This window comes from Tenrec ecaudatus, chromosome 9 (assembly GCF_050624435.1).
Source record: "Tenrec ecaudatus isolate mTenEca1 chromosome 9, mTenEca1.hap1, whole genome shotgun sequence".
Lineage (NCBI taxonomy): Eukaryota > Metazoa > Chordata > Mammalia > Afrosoricida > Tenrecidae > Tenrec > Tenrec ecaudatus.
The window spans coordinates 117160732-117181964 of record NC_134538.1 but is presented as its reverse complement, the minus strand read 5'-3'; the positions used below and the strand labels follow the sequence as shown (position 1 = coordinate 117181964).

The following is a 21233-nucleotide window of genomic DNA, read 5'->3' as shown; positions in this document are numbered from 1 at the left end:
GTTAGCAGCCCAACACACAACAGCTACTCCACCAGTGCTCCTCCCTGGAGGGGAGCTATGAGCCAGAATGGACTGGTTGGCAGTGGGTGTGGTCACTAGCCTGACACCTACATGTGAACAGCGGGACTGGCCATTCTGTAACTCTGTAGATCATGGTCACACCTTAGCCCAAGCAGTAAAAGTCAACTGCAGGTTATGCTTGAAGTTTAATCTAGTCCCTCTCGGATGTTGTACCCTCCCTTAATATTTTGCTTGTGCTTTAGATATTTGCATTTTTAATGAGAGGTATACACTTCTTAAATAATTAAGGATTATACTAAACACAACACAATTTGAATTCTAATGTAGTCACATGTAGCATATGGGAATGGGCTATATCTATTTGCAAAAGTATGACTGTATGGTTGGATAGTAGGATACAGGTGAGGAGAAAAGTTAAAATTTTAATCAATGGCATATGAAAGGGAATATAATTTAATGTGGAGCTACAATTTAAGGACAGGTAATAAATGGCTCTGGTGAGGTTAAAATAGAGTTTAACTTATGATTTATGCATTGTTAAGTATCTAACCTTGGAAAGCAGCGTAGATCTTTTCCATTAAATCTATTTTCATCCAGAAATTAGGCCTTTGCATTTTGTAATCCATTCAAGTATCTTCAGGAGATATGTTATTACACTTGCATGTACCTTAATTCACTTCAATGTTTACAAAATAACACTGACAAATAAAACAACAGAAATACCCACAAATATTAATGAGTATCTAACAAATGTGACACTCAAGTAGTTGAAAAAGAGTTGTTATAAATGCCGTTTTAATTCCACATTCTCTGAAAACTTCATAGAAAAAAAAGAGCTCTATTGATGATTGAAGGTTCCGACACTCTGCAGCTATGACTGTGGTACTTTATACGTTAGTAAGATTTTGTGTATCCATTTGGCATAATATGCTACTCGGACGAAAATACCAGGGCGATTTGGAATGGCACACCCACGTCCAGGCACAATGACACCAAGTACCATTCTCATCTTGTGTTGCTCACACACGAGCGGGCCACCGTAGTCCCCCTAGGATGAGAACATGAAATGACAAGAAAAACAATTAGGATTTTAGCAATGAAATAAAAATGTTGTTAAAATTATCTTCTATTAGGTTGCATACCAACAGTGTAAATTAAACATAAGAACTGAGCATCATGGGTGTTCTTTCAACTGAATGAGTTACTTAAAACAGAGAGAAGTACAAAGCTTCAAAACCACTTAAATCTGACTTTGTCGTTCACAAAACAGTCACTCCATTTTTAAGTTGTCTTTAGCCTCGGTGGATTGTGGGTTAACATACACAACGATTTCATTTGACAGATAATTATCTTAAAAGGTGGATTTTTACGTTTGTGAGAGTAAGTCAAGAATATTCCTGCAGAGGTTCCAACGAGGCTTATTCAAAGCAAACCACCACGTGTGAACATATTTCTGAGCTCAGTGGATGGCTGCGGACATGGCCTCTCTGGAAGACATTCACCGTAACCTTGGAAGCAAATGCTGTCAGCAGAGGCCCGCAGAGCACCTCCTGGGCAAGTTACCTCCAAGGCGCAGGGTCAGCAGAGGCGGTTAAGGGTGTTTTAGGATTCCAAAGAAGTCACCTTGTTATGTTTTCTCCAAGGATTCAAGACAATCACATAAGACTATTATGAAATATTATAAAGAAAATGGAAAACTGAATCTGTGAGAAAGCATGTTGAGTAAGTTGTGTTACACCTGCTCATTCTTGACGAGGTGCAAGGGTAGCACATTAAGAATTTCATCAGGAAGCCTTATTCCATCCACCCTACAAGTCCTCATCTTGACCTTTCAGATTTCTTTTTCAGTTTTTAAAACCAAAAGTTAAAAAAATAAACATTTAAAAGGAACATGATTTGAGTCTTTCGACAAATGCTATTTGACAAGGTGCACGCTAAGGGAGCATATTCTACAGGCAGGGTCGAGCGATAGAACCACCGCCTTCAGAAGTGTGAAATGAAAGCTGTGTTAAACAATAAGTGTGCATTTTCATATTTTTTGCTCTATAAAGATTTCTATGACTTTATAGCAATACATTTTGACTTACCATGGCATTTTTATTTTCTTCTAATCTTCAATATATGTTCAATATTTTAAAATTGGGAGATGTAGTAAAATAAGTAAGATAATTTATCTGTAATCATAGACTTTTAATAATTATGGAACAGTGCATTTTATCCTCTTTCTATAGCTCTTTCTCGCTCCCTAAGTCAAAAAATTAAATGAAAATTTGTAGTTGATTAAAAAATAATTCCCAGTGTTCTTTGAAGAGCTGTTCCTATACTTCCTGTTTTTATTAGCAGTTAATGTACATATGCTGTCGTCGTCAGGTGCCATCACAGTTCTGACTTGTCCATACTCTCTGCACAACAGAATGCAACACTGTCCAGTCCTGTGCCATGTTCACAAGTGTGGTTATGCTGAGATCCTTGGTTGTTAAAAGTATGTCATTGCTGGAGAACAGTCTATGATTTCATATCCCTTCTGGCATGGCCAAGGGATTTCTGAAGGGTCACTGGTTTGTGCCTTGAGTTGCTAATCGCAGGGTAGGTCGTTCATATCCACCAGCTGATCCGGAGAAGGAAGAGGAGGCTGTCGGCTCTTGTAAAGATTTACAGCCTGGGAACCCCTACGAAGCACTTCTAGTCTGTCCAGTGTGGCCCCACGAGTTGACATGGACTTGATGGCATTAGACTGGGTTTGAGTTTCCTTGTGTGACAACTCTCTTGCATCATTAGCTATTCATAGGGGAAAAGATTTGCATATATGCAAACACAGAGTTGTATACATATATAAGATTTCTGTCTGTTCACATATACTTAGATATTTAATTATATGTATTACTAGATATAATCATCATAAATGTGCTGCATCACTTGAAACCACCAGGTAGTCTCTTACAGATGCGATATCTAGCTTTTGGAACCACGTACAAAGAAAACTACCGGGGCCCATAATAATCTTCTTACAATAGCCATGTGGGAACACAGGCTGAACCCCTACTGTAATTTAGTCCTGTAATACAGATGGAAAGAAGATGATCATAGGCATTGCAAGATGGAGAAAATCAAAGAGAGAAAGAAGCTCAAACAGTAAGTAAGAAAGGGTAGTTTGTTCTAAGATACTTGTATTAATGAAAAATGATTTTCATAAAAATTTACCAGTGCACAATTCTTCAAGGCAGCTCACGGTGAAAGGTTCAATGTGATTGTTTTCTACAACTTATAATTGACGAGATGTCACAAACACTTGAGGGGTTGTTCTTTCAAGCTTCCTCAGTAGCTAAATCATATTATATCATTTGTTGCTTCAAAGAAAACTGACATTTAAACGGGATATTGCATGGTTTTAAATCAGGAAATGTATGCATTCAACCTGCATGCTGAACAAAGAATCTGAGCAGCTTCCATACATAAAGATGCCTGGAGCAACAAGATTGGAGGGAGGCTGATTAATACGCAGATGATCACAACTTTGTTTGCTGAAAGTGAAGAGTACTTGAAGCACTTACTGATGGAGAGCATTATGGGTTACAGTTTAACATAAAAAAATTATAAGAATCTACGTATAGCCTCCTCCCTGGCGGATGGACAGCAGAGAAGAAGGTGGGAGGAGACGTCAGACAGTGTAACATATGACAAAATAATAATAATTTATGAATGATAAAGCATTCATGAGGTAGTGGGAAGTGGAGAGGGAGGGAAAAATAAGCAATAGATATTAAGGGCTCAAGTAGAAGGCAAATGTTTTGAGCATGATGATGGCAACAAATGTGCATATGTTCTTAACACAATGGATGCATATATGGATTGTGATAAGAGTTGTACGAGCCCCCAATAAAATGATTTTTAAAAGAAGATTCTCACAACTGGACCCATAAGCAACAGCAGGACACATGGAGAACAGTTGGAAGGTGTCAAAGATTTCCTTTCACGTGGATCCACAGTCTGTGCTCCTGGAGGCAGCAGTCAGGAAATCCAACCATCACATTAATCTACTGCAAATGACCTCTTGTAAGTATTTAAAGAGAAAAGATGTCACCTTAAAACTAATATGCACTTGACCCAAGCTTTAACATTTTAAATTTTCTTACATGAATGTGAAAGCTGGACAATGAATAAGGAAGACCAAAGATATATTTGAATGATGTTGACGAAGAATATTGGCTATACCATGGACTGCTAGAAGAATGCTCTAAGATAACATTACTCCTTGGCACCTACGGTGGAAGGGTTTTTCCCCTCCTGCATCTTGGGCATGTTCGTAGGAGGGACCACTTTCTAGAGAAGGACATCATATTTGGTAAAGCAGAGAGTCTTCAATAAAGGAGGAGGATCCTCAGCGAGACAGATAGACAGACTAACTACAACAATGAACTCAAGTAGAGCAACAATTGTGAGGATGGTGCATAGCCAGTCAGTGGTTGCTTCTATTATACGCAGGGTTGCTGTGAATTGGAATCCATCCAGTGGCACCTAGCAATAACGAATGTCAGTGATGTGGAAAAATAATGCACTCTGCTGGCTGAGTACATTTTTCAGAAGTAGCTGAACCTATCTGTAGTAAATATTTGTCAATAAATACAAGAAAGAGCAAATATGCAGAAGGGAGAACTGTTTAAAGTAAGGCAATGACTTTAAGAATGTACAATCCCTGAAGAATTGTCTTCAAGATATCTGTAGTACGGGCAACAAGATGGACCTAAGTGCACAGCTTCCTAAATGATATCTGCGATTGGGCCCAGCTGAAATCTTTTGGAAGGGGCACATATTTATTGTTTTAGTAATACTGACTCACTGGAAAAACACCAAATTCAAAAGTGATTATAATCACATAATCTGTTTCCAACTGCATCATTTGGAGCAGTTTTCAAAATTCTTTAACTTAATAAACATTTTTGTTTGTTTTCAGGAAGGAAAGCTAACAGCCATGTATCTAACATACAGAGTGCAGTAGAGATTTTTACTCTATGCATAGGGTGTTTTCCGGTGGCTCCTGCAATATTAAAGAACATTGCAGTAATATGGAACTCATCTTATGTCTTGCTACCCATAGTATTCTCTAATTCCACAACTCTGAAGATTGTAGAGCTTGCCTCTTGCATTCAAATGACAAAACCTAAAATAACAGCTTGTCTGTGTAAAATAGGGATAGGAACACTTCCAAGTTCAAAGAAGAGTTGCCTAACAAATGGAAACATGCAAGCTCTCAAAGTCAAAAACTTTGACCTTTGCTTTTTTTTTAAACAAAATTTGTTCATAAGGAACACACACACACACACACACACACACATACACACACACACACACACACACCAGGCTAACCAAAAGCACATTTAAGAATTTAATACTAGGCATGCATCTGTTAATAATTAAAGGGGTTCATTTAGGGGAATTATGTGAAGATCAGATAAATTTAGGAAAACATTAGAAAAATGCAAGTTATTTTATCAAAGTGCATATTGGATCATTGTCATTTGAATAGCTTTCCCTTTGACTTCGGGTTGAATTTGTTTACTGTAGTTGCTTTATGTGTGTTTGCTTTTTTTTTTTAAAGAAAAATTGATTGTACTGTCTTACTAAAATAAATTTGCTGGAATTTAATAGACTTATCAACTCCAGTTCATTCCCAGAAGAGATTAGTATGCAATGAATTTAACTTGAGAAAAATGCTCAAACACAGAGAAGAAAGTTAACATGATAAACTCTGCCACTGATATCACACATTCTTCTTAAAGGGCTCTCTGTTACCTCGCATGGACCTGCTGCAATTTTTTCAGCCCCAGCACATATTTCAGACTCGTTCAGAGTCACCTTCCCTCGATGATACTGGCTGCATTTCTCATTCCCCATAACAGAGAGATGAGCTACTCTTAATAGACCATCAGAGTTGATCACTAGAATGGATGAAAAAAATATGCAGTTGATGAGCACAAGGTAATGGTGAAAAATAAAATAAAGAAGCACGACTAGCAGTTCTATAAAATAAATATGATATTGCTATATGGCATGATCTTTCATTTTTTATGAAACACTTACATCCAGTGTAGCCCCAACCATAAACACTGCAAGTTGTCTTTTCGGGAATGGTGCATCCATAATTAGGTAAATCAATGGTACTAACGAAGTCATCCAAGACTGCAGGCCTGAAAAGAAAAAATGGTAAATACTCTTGAATAGATTCAATACAAAATCTATAAATATTAAGATGTAGTATTTATGTTTAATATGCTTAGAAGGAATAAGCAGTCTTGATCCCTAAATTTTTTAAAAAGGATATCTACTACATAATAGAGTAATTAGAAGTGGATATTAGAGAGATGAGTTTTTATCTGCTGTTACTTAAAGATAAAACTATATACAAACAGTATCAGAAGTAATGATTCCCTAAGGGTATGAGAAGAGGTGGGTGGGGTGTAGGCAGGTTGGAAATTATAGTAACAATAATTATAACCCCACTCCAGGGGAACTAACAACAAATTTACAGGTTGTTATTTTTACATTGGTTTATGTGAGATATGGCAAAAACAAACAAACAAATAATAACAATAATATATAATATAATAATAAGAGTTCTTGGCAGTAGGGTGGGCAAGAGAGAGGAGAAAGCTGAACTGGTATCAAGGACTTCAAGAAGAAAAAAAATGTTTTGAAATTAATTATGGCAGCAATTGTACAATTACGCTTGATCTAATATAATTATGAATTGTTACAATATCTGTAAGAGCACCCAATAAAATGGATTTAAAAACTAACTAAATATCTATGCATATATTTACATCATTTTTCACTTATTAAACTTTACCAAGTAACAGCTCGTTCAGCTTTCAGTTTTATAGTAGGAAAATTAGATTGTTGGCTAACAACATTAAACAATGCCTCCCTCTTGCTGTCTTGCCCTATATGATAGATGATCTTTCATAATAAAACTGAGTGAAAGAGAAAGGATAACCATGCAGCTGAAGAAAATACTTCAACAACTCTTGCCTACGTTAAGTCTACAAAGTAAAGGCACATACCTAGAGAGCTTCAGTAAGACCAGGTCTGACCCTTCGGGCCCATAGACCAGCTGGGACACGTTGCGGACCTGCCTGCGTTTCTCATCACCCCGGCCATGGACGTCGTGGATCCCAAGCCAAGCTTCATAATCTTTTAAATCCCTGTTTCTAATTGGGAAGAAAAGGGTAATGCATCATTTTAAATTTTGTAATGTAAATCATATATGCATTTTTCAGCTTATAAGCACAGCAAAATAACCTAAGTTTAAGATGTATCCAAAGTACAATAAGCAGCAACATATTCATTAAAGTGATTCTGAATGCTAAAAACATATATAAGTAGAAAGAGCTTCCAGGTTTTTTAAATTCTTCATGTCTATTTACAATATTTATGAATATATTTTTATATAGTAAGTCCCTAGAGAAATATTTTAAAATAAGCATATTTGCATGAATTATAATACTATACAAATGCTGCTTTACTTCTGTTGGGCTTGTTAATGGATGATGAAGGTTTATGGGTGGTTTATGGATGAATGACCTTGATGAGGATCGAGCTCATGGCCTCACAAGCGCTACCTCTTCTTTTCTACAGACAAATTTTCATTAATTGTATCCTCATTATGGCTTTCACATTTTTAAAAGATGAATGAAGACTATGAACATTTCAGTGATTATTCAGCCAAAAGGAAGACACAGAGTAAAAATAGGAGGTTTGAGTTTCTTCTTTGGGGGGTTGAAGTTTCTCGCATGCTCTCAGAAACACCATCCTCCCCGTTAAAAGCCAGGGCAGGTTATGCTAATCATGAAAAGACGAATGGGAGTCCTGTGTTGAGTAGGGTGGAAGTGGTACTTAAAAGTCAGTATCAAAGAAGTCAATGGTTTTGCGAGGTAAACCTGGAAGATAAATCAGTTTGCTTACTTGCTCTGTGCTGGCAAATCTCCATAGAATGAATATACACTCTTAGGCTTAAAGAAAGTGGAACACATGCATGTTTTTAAAAGCTCAAAACAAATATTAGTTTCAAAATCACTTTACCGAGAAGGGAAGCATTGTCTTGCGGACAGAACCCAACTCTCCTTTATCAATGATCCTCCACAGATATGTTTATTTCTAGGAGAAAGAGGAAAGAGAAAGAAGTAACATCTGTGCAGAAATAGTGTCTGCCAATTAACGTAAACCCTACAACACTGCATTAAAAAATAAACCTGCCAGAGGGGAAACCGCAGTGACAGACCCAGTAAGTACAGAGTCACGAGTATTCATTTTATCTGAAGGGAGATATTTGTTATTGGTAGCTCTAGAACTTTTTCTATCATGTTTTCACATTTGGATGAAATCTCCTTTTGCTTTTGAGTAGCTTTAAGAACTCAGTCACTACGTCAATGCCCTACACACACATCCCCCTGTGCACACAGGCCTCTGCCACTCTGAGCACGTCGGTGCTACAAATACAGGAGACTTTGGATTCCAGAAACAGAAAGAAAGGGGGGAAAATCAATGTAGTCCTATTTTAATTGAGAAATTATAGAAAAGTCCACATGCATTGTTACTTAAACTCTGAACGTCATCTGACGACCGCAGCCTGGCTTTGTATGCTAGTTTCCCTATCATTAGTTCAGTATCATCTATGTTAACTTAGATATACCTGAATTGGAATGAATTTGCACTTTAAGACTAACTATAGTTCACTTATATAATGACAACAAATTCATACAACAAAGCATCAAGTGAATTACAAAGCACTGTAGAGAATAATAAACGTGAGTACATGTCTTCACTAAAATCCAACTTCTACAAACCCATTACTCTTTGGCAGAGCCGTGGAGAAAAAAGTGCAACTTTTCACAATTTACATTTCCAGAGAGCACAGATGTTCCGTGCTCAGCGAGTAAAACAAGATGCTTCACGGGCTAAGGCCAGGGTTATTTTTGGTCTTAACCACCCAGGAGGATCAGAGTGCAATGTCAACTTTTACTGTCTGTCCCTCTCAGTACGTGTTTTGGAAGAATAACTGAACAGCTGTTTTTCCTAAGAATTTGGATTAAAAAGAATAAAAAAGTATTTTATAAAGAACATATACTCTTCTAATCTGATGAAAAAGGATTTCACCTGCTTCTTCTTGGATTTTAAAGAGAGTAACAGAGAAGCATCCTTATACCTTCTCCAATTGGTAAAAATATCTAAGAAATATCTGGGACCCCAAGCCCCCATTATGAGATGATAAAAGAATCATTCATCATTTTAAAGCTCTGAATTCTTTGAGCACTTTCAGCAATATTATTCATTAAATACTCCAAGCCTTTTTTTTTTTTAACTCTTCATAGCTTTTAGTAACTCTTCAGACTGCACCATTGGGCTCATTATTCTGGCTAGGGTCACAATTCGATTTCAGTACTGCCCACCTCGGACAGCTACGACACTAGAATTACCGGGCACAAGTATTTATGAGGCTTGACAAATTACTCCTTATGAAGGGCATACCATAAAGGGAGCTTGACCTCCATCTCTGCAATGTTATGGAAGCTCGTATTTAGTGATGCACATGTACATGATGCATATCAAGTGGTGAAAACTCCATTCTTACCATGAAATGGCTGATTACTAATTAATTACAGTTTCAAGTTGTCTCTATCTTACTTTAACATCACTGTATAAGATATTTTGTTCCTTTAGTATCAGAGGCTCCAGGTAAAAGGACAAGGGAAATTTCCACAGGAAGAGACATTCACGTTAGGATTTGAAGACTAAAAGTGAATTTACAAGCATTAAATATGGGGTAAGGAAGCCACAGAATGCATGGGGAAAAAGTGTAACTATGTGTTGTGTGTGGGAAGGGTGGCCATGGTGTGTAAAGAAAAGAAGGGGACATGTAAATATAAAGACATTTTTTAAGTGTGGTGCATGCTCAGTTGTTATAGATATATAGACAGGTATTTTAATATAATGAATACAATATTCTATAATATATGTGAGATATGGAAAGTTATAAAATACAATTTTATGTTCTACCTATGATAATATATACTTTCTACCACATAATTATTAATCTAAGTACAATTTGCACAGTGCTTTTATATGAAGCATTCATTGATTCTTTAGCACAGTAAGAAATGTCAAGAAATGCTTAATGCACTATAATAAAATAATACTATAATTACTATAATATTATTATAATAAAAGAATAGTACTATAATAAAGAGAATATTCGATGGTTTCGAGATGCTGACTGTGCACTTAAAAAAAGAATATTCAACCATAAATATAAATTGCTAATCCTTTCTCAATAACAAAAAAGACTCAAGAATTTAGAATTATTGCTTTTCATCAAAATGACTAGAGACGCAGGTAAAAATTTAAACCCAAATCTTAAATTTCTGTTATTCAATAGCATGTTGAAAAATAAAGTTCTGTTACCTAATTATTACCATATTTAATAACTACTATGGTAGTCTGCCTGGAATCAGAAAGATGTTTACTTGTGTTTTATTAATGAACTATGCAAAGGCATTCAACTACTTATGCTATAACAAATTATGGATCGCCTGGAGAAAAAGAGAATTCCAGAACCCTTCATGTGCTCTCGTAGAACTTGCACATGGATCAAGAGAGAGTTGTGAGAACAGATCAAGGGAATGCTGTTTGGTTTAAAATCAGGAAAGGTATGGGACAGGGTTGAATCCTCTCACCATACTTACTCAATCTGCACATTGAACAAATAATCAGAGAAGCTGGATAATATGAAGAAGGTGGCATCAGGATTAGAAGAAGTCTTAGTCACAACCTTGTTTGCTGAGAGAAGGACTTAAATCACTTGCTGCTGAGGATCAAGGAGTACAGCCTTCAGTATGGATTACAACTCAACATGAAGAAAAACATAACGCTCATAACTAGACCAACAGGTAACATCCTGATAAACAGAGAAGAGACTGAAGTGTTCAAGGATTTCTTCTTGCTTATATTCACAATCAACTCTCATGGAAGCAGCAGTTAAGAGATCAAAGAACGCATTGCATTGGGTTAATCTGTGGCACAAGAATGCTTGAAAATGTTCAAAAGCAAGGATGTTACTTTGAAGACCAAATTGTTCCTGACCCAAGCCATGGTATTTTCATTAACCTCAAATGCTTGTGAAAGCCAGACATTGAGTAAAGAAGACCAAGAAAGTATTGATCCATTTGGATCATAGTCCTGGTGAAGAATATTGAAAGTACTATGGACTGCCAAATGTGCCAACAAATCTGTCTTGCCAGGATGCTCCTTAAAAGGAAGGATGGCAAGACTGTTTTATGCACTTTGAATCTGTCACCAGGAGAGACTCATGCCTTGAAAAGAATGTCATGCTTGGAAAAGTAAGAGGCCCTTGGTAAAGAGGAAGGACCTTGAAAAGACGGCTTAACACAGTGGCTGCAACAGTGCACTCAAACGTGAGAACAAACAGGGAGGCATTTCATTCTGTCGTACCATGACGTCACTATGAGTTCACATTCGCTCGATGGCAACTAATGACAACAACTATGGTGATATTAATAGAGAGTATGAGGGAGTCATTTTGCTATTCAGAATGAAAGTGTCCATTGGAATTAAACACAAGGCACAATCTGTGGAAGAATGAATCGCCAGACTCACAAACTGTCAAGTAGAACGTGATCAATTCACTCCTGTACCCATCATCCTATGTGGCCATACTTCTCGGAATATAATACTTGCAATTAGTCTGGGTATGTATGAGCTGTACCAATTAATGATTACCTGTATTTCAAACTAACCATCCATCCTACATTTGTTTGTGTTGGAATCCCATTTACAACTCTCAGTTGCTTTGTTTTGGCACATGATATTACAGGATCTGAAAACAGAACCAAACATAACATTTAAAAAATAATTACCGCTTCATGGATTTCTTAAATGGAATGACAGCCAGATGACTATTGTATTTGTGTCAGAGATCATTTGAAGAAAGAGTAAATATTGTGATCATACTGTCAAATCAAGCCCCAATCCCTTGTGCTTCCTGTGTAAGGAGCTGAGTGACACACGTAACTATTCACTCAATATAGACAAAATTGCTGTGATAGTGACAGTGCATTCTACTGGTACTTCCCTCACCAAAGGAAACAAAATTAAATAATTTTTAATTTGTAGTGACTAGTTCTAAATGTTTCTGAAAATCAGTAGCCTGAGAGAAGGCAGTTGGGGGGTGGGGGGGCATTTGTAATTCTTCCTTTGGAATTTTTACAGTAAGAATATTAAGCCATTTTAAACAGGTTGGAGTTTATAACAACAATGTTATTATGTCCAAGTGATTATGCTCATATGACATCATACCGAATTCTTTGGAGTAAACTTTACCCTGACCTTCCTCTGGGTCCTTAGCCTTATCCTTTCCACTCTTATGCATGGTCTAGAACAGATTTCCATTTGTTTCCTCAGCCTGGGGCACAACAGGTGGTTTTTAAGATAAAAACACTTGATTAACTTCCTTCAGCCACAAAAAATATGTGAAAACAAAAACCAAGCAGCCCCTAAAAGATCTTCTTAAACTGAAGATTAGCTGAACCTCTGATTGCGTCATTTTGTTCTGGGGTGACTTCAGGGCATACATGGAACTTTGAAGGTTGGACAGTCGCAGCAAGATAATGCATAATTTTCAACCTTTCCCATTTTATTCTCTCTGACTGAAGAATCATTGTGGAGGCCTCATGCTATATATTGTGCCCATATATAAAGGCAAAGATAAATGCTCTTTCAAAGTCAAGTATAATGTCTAGTAGAGGTTTTGAGAATTGAATCTGGGTGTGGTTAGTTGCCTTTGAGCTTCTTGTGCCCATGGAATAAACATAATAAGAAACAAATGTTGATTACTTTGATGATGAAATTAATATTGTGAATTTCTATGAATAAAATAATATCATTTTTATATAGAAAGACTCAGAGACACTTTAATTGGAAAATTTACTTACGGTCCAAGTTGACGATTGTGGGTGTCGTATCGCCTTCACCTGAAAAATAAATATATACATTCATAAATTAAAGGCGGTCCCGATCAGTCCCATAACTAAGTCTTTGAAGTGTGTAGATCCTTCAGAACAGTTGCCATATTTAGAACTAGAAAATTTTCAAAATCTTTCCAATGGTTTAAAAATTGTACATGCGCTGAGTGAAAGTGGTTGTGGTGAAGAATGTGTTGCGTGTGGGGATTCAATCATATGATTAATTAAATCAGCACTTTGAAACAGTTGTATGTAAAATGTGGGCGTCAGAAGTGATTCTATACAAAAATGAAATAAGAAGCTAAAGAGTTTGGAAATCTGCTCATTGAGCTGCGGTCGTCCATTTCCACAGCTCGTCCCTGGCATGCGATGATGGACCGGGTGCTGCACTGAGTCCAGGAGACATTGCTCAAAACACATTCCACCTTGCGAGGGGTCCATCTGCCAGGTTTCTTTTCATTGGGTTTTCCTTCCCATCCCACTCCAGGGGCTGGAAAAACACAGTGTCTGTCAAGCTGCAGACAGTCTGAGTGTTTCTGCCATCCACTGCAGCTTCTTCAGACTTTCGCCCAGGTGACAGAAAGCTGGCTTGTTCTCCGTGTGCTCTGGGTTCTTCAGAGGAGAACTTCGCTGTCAGCAGAGATGGCACGGTCCGCCTTAGCCACGTTCGCGTTTGCACGGATCCTTCCCATTCTGAGCTCTTCACGTGTTCATCAGTGTGGGCTGCTAACGCGGACAGGCAAGTGTGGCGGGAGAGCGCGGCCCAGACCAGGTATTTTCAGTTTTGCCAGTACCCGCTGGTGGGTTTGTCAACCCGTCGTGGGGTTAGCAGCTCATCGCTTAACGACATGACTCTTAATTGCTTAGACACACACCAAATCAAAAGCTGTGCTGCCGAGTGAATTCTGATTCAGAGGGACCCGACAAGACAGAGCACGAAGGATTTCCAGAGTGTGACTCACCTCGAAGTGACGTGTGGAGCCAAACAGCTGACTTTGAACTGAACACTCCAGCACTACTCTTCCGTGTCACAAGGCTCCTGAATATTTTCACAGTCGGGGAACGTTTACATAAACGTGAAAGCAACTTCGAGGCAAAAGGGGGTTGCTTTACTCAAAGGTCGTGCTATCCCACTGAAAGATGGCGGCGGCCTCACCGAGTCTGTCCAAGGTCCTGACAATTATCAACCCCACGCCCAGCCTCATGAAAGGGCTCATTTACTCTCTCATGCATCTCTCATTCTAGGACTTCAACCTGTAACTTTATTCATTCTAAGTTACTCTGAAGAATCACCCAAATTGTAAAAAGTTCATCTTGTTCCTGTTCCACTTCATAGGCCAGTACAAAACTTGTTCAAACCGGTTCAATGTTTTGCTTGAAAGCTAGTCATAGTTGCCCATAAATCTGATGTTCATTACCAAGGGACTCCTTGCATTCATATATATTTTATACTTTGTAAAACCAAAGCTATTTAGAGATAGCCAAACATCCAAGCATTGAATAATTTATTATACCTCGAGATAGAGATATATAGTTTGTCATAGATGTAGATTTGATTGTTACTTATTGAGACATCACAAGGGACTCGATATACTTCTGCTAAGGGATTTTGCTTGATGTTCATTTTTCATGGTTTATGTATTCTAAATGAGAGTTTATTCTGATGCACAATCTGCATAAAAGTGGATTTAGGTCAGTGTTGAGTATAAATTTGTACTGATGCATATTTTTGTAATTACAGCATCCAGACTAGGGGTATTTTCACTGATATAATTACTTGGAAGAAATTAAATCAATAACAATATGATTTTTATCTTGTTTTGATGAAGAAGACTAGAATGTTCTATATATCCACGTGTGAATATGAAGTCTTTTATTTATAACCACCAGATTAATAAGTCAACAAATCATTTAGTTCGTTATTGGTAGTGTTGGTAGTAACTGCTTTGGGGCTGGTTCCAATAGTGATCCCATATTCAAGAGCATGCAACACTGGCATTGTAGCCTTTGAACCTCTTCCTCTCCTGAACCCAGCTTGAAGGTTCGGCAGTTCCCTGTAGACATACCACCGCCACGGGTTTGCTTGATCTTCAACAAGACTTCACTTCATCTGTTATTAATTATATTTTTTGCTAATTTTCACATTCATTCTGAATCACTTTGGGGGGAGCACAGGCATATAGAGATCTTACTGGTGATGGTCAGATAGCAATCTGATATATTACACAGATTGTCTTATTTGTTCATTCAACTTAAATTTGAAGAAAGAAAATAGAAGTTTAGCTTATAGAAGAGTAGGCAAGGACCTTGAGTTTGTGGATGTGAGTATAGGCCCAACGCTAACTACGGGCTTTTGCTGAAAATGTAGAGATCTCTCTTTTTTAAACCACAGTCTTTAAGTCTCAGACTTAAAACTTTATGAGCATCACGTGTCCACAGTAGACATCTACATTTTCATTCCATATTTTATGTATTAATTATATTTTTACATCATTATGCTCTTTGGAAGTTATTTACATAAATATCTCCCATCTGTACTGTATACTATTTAAGGGCAAAAAACATTATAGTCATTGTTTTCCCACTAGCATTTCTTAAGGGATTTACCCACAAAAACAGTTTAATAAAAAGTATGAATGAATGCATTAAAGAGGAGATAGAGGTTGTTGAGTACTTGCTATCCAATAGGTACGAGTTACAGTATCACCATAGACGGTTGCTATTGTGTGATCTTTCAAATGCAGAAAATGAATTTTAGGCAAGGTAAGTAACCTGCCCATGGCACTTAGAGGAGAGGGGTCTCCCAGACAATCTGAGTTAAAGCCCTTAACCATTAGGTTCTCAGGATTTAACGGTTTCCTCGCAGGTACTAAGTGTGTGTATATAAACACAGATATCTCTGTATGTTGTTGTTAGGTGCCATCAATTTGGCTCTGATCCAATGGACATCAGGACAGAACACTACACGGTCTGCGCCATCCTCACAATTGTTCCTACGCCTACGCTCACTGAGGCAGCCTCAGTGTCAACCACGGATTCAGTCATGTGTCATGTGATTTTTTTGCTGTTGTAGCTTTAATTATCTTAAAATATATGTCAAATATTATTTCATGTGCATTTTAGAAGAGACTACAAACCTGGATATAGTGCTTAATATAGATGTACAGTGTGAGAATGATTTATACAGTCCCTGCAGTTAAACACATAAGAAGAACTCAAAACTTCTAAGCATAAATTTTATGAGCCTTTCACCAGGGGAGGAAATAAATAAATCCTGGTTATAAATACTAGGAAAATGATGGTATAAAAATATTTACTGAAGTTCATTTTTGGAGTGACAAGAAATAAAAATGAATTATCTATAATAACATTTAACAAAATATTAACAATCCCCTGAAGCCTTTCGACAACATATTACTTTTACTTTAAAAATATAGTTGAGAGATATTTTTAGAATATTTTTTAAATTATTAGACTTCTGTCTCCATTAGCTGGGTTTATAAGTCAAATCACAATGTTCTGAGAATCCAACAGAGTGTTCTAACCTTTAGATATCGCCTGTATGCTAAGAACAGTCCATTGTAATTTTGATATCTTAGAAATGTATACAATAAGGAATCCAGTTCAGAAGGCATATAACTTTCTTTTCTCATTTCCTAAATCCTTAGCTATTCTTTCGGCTTTTTGCTCATATTGGGTAAAACTATTAATCAGCAAAAATAATCCTTTAATCTTTATAAAAGGGATTTTATTTTTCTATGACATTCTCTGAAGAATGAATTTCTTTGTTTGCTTTATTGTGTTAATATTAAAACCTGAAATGAAAATTCCTAGAGGAACACTTTAAGGATCCACAAATACCCTAATATGGGAAAAATAGCAGAGCATTTGGAAAACACAATGAATTTTAAAAGTTATGATCATAGCAAATGAACTAAAAACATAATGATGCACATGATGTTTCTTATCAGTTCAGTGAGACATCTCGTTATTAATTATTATTAATAATGTTCCTAATAGTTTCATTTTAAGTTGAATCAGTCTAAAGTTTAAGCATACATTAGATTGCATTATGTTGCCACCATATTTTAAAACTTTCTTTGCTAAAATTTCAGGGATAGGTGATCATTATTTTCACTAACTGTAAGAAATTGCCTTTTTAATGTGAACTATGAAAAATGTAGACTTGTACTTATAGTTTATGTTTAAAGCAAATGTTATTTCTTCAGTCTAATCCTGGTGACATAGTGGTTGGGCTGCTAAGCACATAGTCAGCTGTTCACAGCCACTAGCTGGTCCATGGGAGAAAGGCAGAGCTATGTCCAGACAGAATTACAGTCTCTGAGACCCACACGGGCTCGCCACCCCATCCTGGAGATGTGATTCAAGCTGGATTGGACACAAGTACAGTGAGATGAGAGCCCTCTTCTTAAAGTGGATATTGATGCGGCTGTGTTTGAAATACTCATCTCTCGAGAAAACATTCTTTAGCAGGGTTCTTATTAATTTTTAAAACTATGTCCTTTCGACATTGACTCTGCAGCTCCGGGAGATGGACATATCTGATCAGAGCACACAGGAGCAGATGAAGGGGCAGGAGGAGAGAGTGGAGCACAGCCTGGCCCACCAGGCCGTGATGATGATGTTCCTGAGTAGAGCAGCCAGTCCACAGAGAGAACAACATGGCTGGCCCTACTATGAGACATGATGCCCCTCAGTGACTAAGGGTGATACAGGGGACAGCACCGGAGACACAGTGTGGGAATTGCACCTGACCTGATCCCACCACACCGAAGCAAATCACTGGGGGAGTGCAGCGGAACAGCAAGGGAATGGAGTGGCAAGGTCCCCAGGGAATGCTGAAAGTGGACTTTGGGGCCAGGGCGTGGTGCCCCAACAGACTGGACTGGAAAACGCTCCTAAGGGCCAGCAAACGATCCCTGAACTAACTACAAGCTTTTCTCTTGTGAACTGTTTTGTTCTGTTCTTTGTCAGTGGTTTGTTTTTGTTGTCTGGTTGGATACTGTTGCTTTGTTTTCCTCTGTCTTGTTTTCGTGCATGTTAGTGACTCCACAGGTCTGTCTGAATAGGACAGGCTGGATGAACTATCTGGAGGAAAAACAACGGGACCGACAGTTCCGGGAGGACTTGGGGTGGGGGGGTAGGGAGGGTAAGGAAGTGGTGTTAACAAACCCAGGGACAAGGGAAAAACATGGGACCCCAAATGGTAGAGAAGGGGGAGTGGCAGGCCTGGTGGGAAATGATCAAAGGGAAGGTTGCTTAGAGAAGAGGTATACTCTAGCCCAGGTGGCGATGAACCATGGTAGTAGGGCAGGAGGAAAGTCAAGGGAGATGGAGGAAAGAGCTAGGAGTCAAAGGGCATTCATGGAGGTCTAGACAAAGACATGTACATGCAAATATATATAGGAGGATGGGGAAATAGATCTATGTGTCTATATTTATAGGTCAAGTATTAAGGTGGCGGAAGGACCTTGGGCCTCTACTCAAACACTCCCTCAATGCATGAATACCTTCTTTTATTAAATTGGAACTCTATGATGCTCACTCTCCCGACACAACGGCTGGAGCCAAAGTGGGTGAACAAGTAAATATGGTGAAGAAAGCTGATGGTGCCCGGCTATCAAAAGAGATAGTGACTGGGGTCTTAAAGGCCTGAAGATAAACAAGCGGCCATCTAGCTCAGAAGCAACAAAGTCCACATGGAAGAACACACCAGCCTGTGTGATCGAGTGGTCCCAAAGGGATCAGTTACCAGGCACCAAAGAACAAAAAATCATATCATTGACTGCACGCCTCCATGATAGGATCGCTGAAGACAAATGGGTGCATAAGCAAATGTGGTGAAGAAAGCTGATGGTGCCCGGCTATCAAAAGAGATAGTGTCTGGGGTCTTAAAGGCTTGAAGGTGAACAAGCGGCCATCTAGCTCAGAAGCAAAAAAGCCCACATGGAAGAAGCACACCGGCCAGTGCGATCACGAGGTGCCAAGGGACCAGGTATAAGGCATCATGCAAAAAAAAAAAGATATAAGTGTGTGTATGTATGTGTATATATGTGTGTATATATATATATATATATATATATATATATATATATATATATATATATATATATATATATATATATATACCATATTAAATGAAGGGGGAAGTGCAGAGTGGAGACCCAAGGACCAAGTGTCGGCCAATGGAGATCCCCTCATAGAGGCGTTTAGGAGAGGAGATGGGTTAATTAGGGTGCGAGGTAGTACCGATGAAGAACACAGCTTTCCCCCAGATCCTGGATGCTTCCTCCCCCCAACTACCATGATCCGAATTCTACCTTGCAGGCCTGGATAGGACAGAGGCTGTACACTGGTACATATGAGGGCTGGAGGTACAGGGAATCCAGGGTGGATGATTCCTTCAGGACCAAGGGTGTGAGGGAGGATGCTGGGAGAGTGGAGGGTGAGTGGGTTGGAAAGGGGGAACTGATTACAAGGATCCACATGTGACCTCTTCCCTGGGGGAGGGACAACAGAGAAGGGGGGAAGGGAGACACCGGATAGGGCAAGATATGACAAAATAACGATGTATAAATTACCAAGGGCACATGAGGGAGGGGGGAAAGGGGAGGGAGGGGAAAAAAAAAGAGGACCTGATGCAAGGGGCTTAAGTGGAGAGCAAATGCCTTGAGAATGATTGGGGCAGGGAATGTATTGATGTGCTTTATACAATTGATGTATGTATATGTATGGATGGTGATAAGAGTTGTATGAGTCCCTAATAAAATGTAAAAAAAGAAAAGAGGAGAAAAAAATGATTAGGGCAAAGACTGTACAGATGTGCTTTATACAATTGATGTATGTATATGTATGAACTGTGATAAGAATTGTATGAGCCCCTAATAAATTGTTAAAATTTTTTAAAAATTGTTAAAATAAAAACAAACAAACAAAAAATTTTTTTAATTAATGAGGGTTTTATAGCACAGTCATAGAGTAGATATTTATTGCAAAGGCATACCAATGATCCTCAAGTTGACCTGTAGATGTGATGGGAAGTTGTTTTGCCATGATTGCCACTGGTCCCTCTATTGCATTGTATTCCTTGTCTAACACTCTACCCTTCATTGTAATGGGATTCATTAGATCCATTTGTCTAATGCATATAATATTACAAGGATAATGGTATAACACGTTGATGATTAAATTATAAAAGACTGTGAAAAAAAAAACTATGTCCTTTAAAAAGAGGAAGGTAGTAGTGAATTTACTAAGGAAGAACAAGCTGTGGATGTGAGGTATAATACAATGGTCTCTTATTGCCAACACAATTTTATTAAAAGTTTTTTTTAACTTAAAACGATGTGGAGGATACATTTCCATCCCACTAAATATTTCTCTACCTCAATGGTTGCCAAAGGGAGTTTTGCTCCCCAAGTGACATTGAGTAATGTCCGAATACATGGTGTGTGCTCGGGAATGGGTGTGTGTATGTGTGTGTATCGGTGTGAGGCGACCAGTAGGTGTGCTGCTGACATCTAGTGAGAGACGCTATGAAACATCCTACAACACAAGGACAGTTCCCTACCACCATAACAATCTCTAGAAACATTTATGTTGTTTTCATGAATTTTCCCAAAGTCACTTTCAGACAGGATTTTTCACTTTATACTCTAAGGATCAAAGTCTTAGGATTCTGACTGCCCAAGTCTTCACTAATGTTAGGTATGAACAATCATATTATAACTTGTCATCTGGATCTATGGAATATTTAGTCTATTCTTTACTAATAAGTGTTACTATCTCTGATAGTTAGGGATTTTATGCCAAGTAGGCTTTTGTAGGAATATGTGGGCAGAGTTTAATCAGATCACAGATTGATTGGAGGGCGACCCAGAGAAAGGCTTTCTGAAGCCGGTCTCTGTCTCTTTCTCCCTGGTGATCAGACCAGTGTGCTGCCTCAACCGTGTGTTGCACTACCTGTAGGCTGCTTGCCCACTGGTGGATCTTGTCACCTTGTAGCGCATTGCTAGAACTTGAGGCCCCATCAGGACCTGCTTCTCCAAGCTGCTAGTGGATCATCCCGCTCCAGTGCTACTCACTGCTGTGGACCCACCCTGCTATCTGCTGCCTTTCTGGCGGATGCTGCTTGTCTTGCCTAAGGGCAGATTCTGCCCT

The 21233-nt window shown here is 38.3% G+C and overlaps 1 protein-coding gene across 1 annotated transcript in view; it reads right to left on the bottom strand.

Annotated features, from left to right (window-relative positions):
• Positions 1–725: 725 nt before the first annotated feature.
• The window catches only part of HGF (hepatocyte growth factor), a 72997-nt gene continuing 52489 nt past the window's right edge, over positions 726–21233 (bottom strand). Inside the window, exons 12-18 of the mRNA XM_075557647.1 lie at positions 13023–13061; positions 11812–11908; positions 8098–8172; positions 7080–7226; positions 6100–6206; positions 5812–5957; positions 726–1069 (exon numbers count right to left, since the gene is read on the bottom strand). Of these exons, the coding sequence (XP_075413762.1) occupies positions 893–1069; positions 5812–5957; positions 6100–6206; positions 7080–7226; positions 8098–8172; positions 11812–11908; positions 13023–13061 (788 nt within the window). The 3' untranslated portion in view covers positions 726–892. The remainder of the gene's footprint in view (positions 1070–5811; positions 5958–6099; positions 6207–7079; positions 7227–8097; positions 8173–11811; positions 11909–13022; positions 13062–21233) is intronic.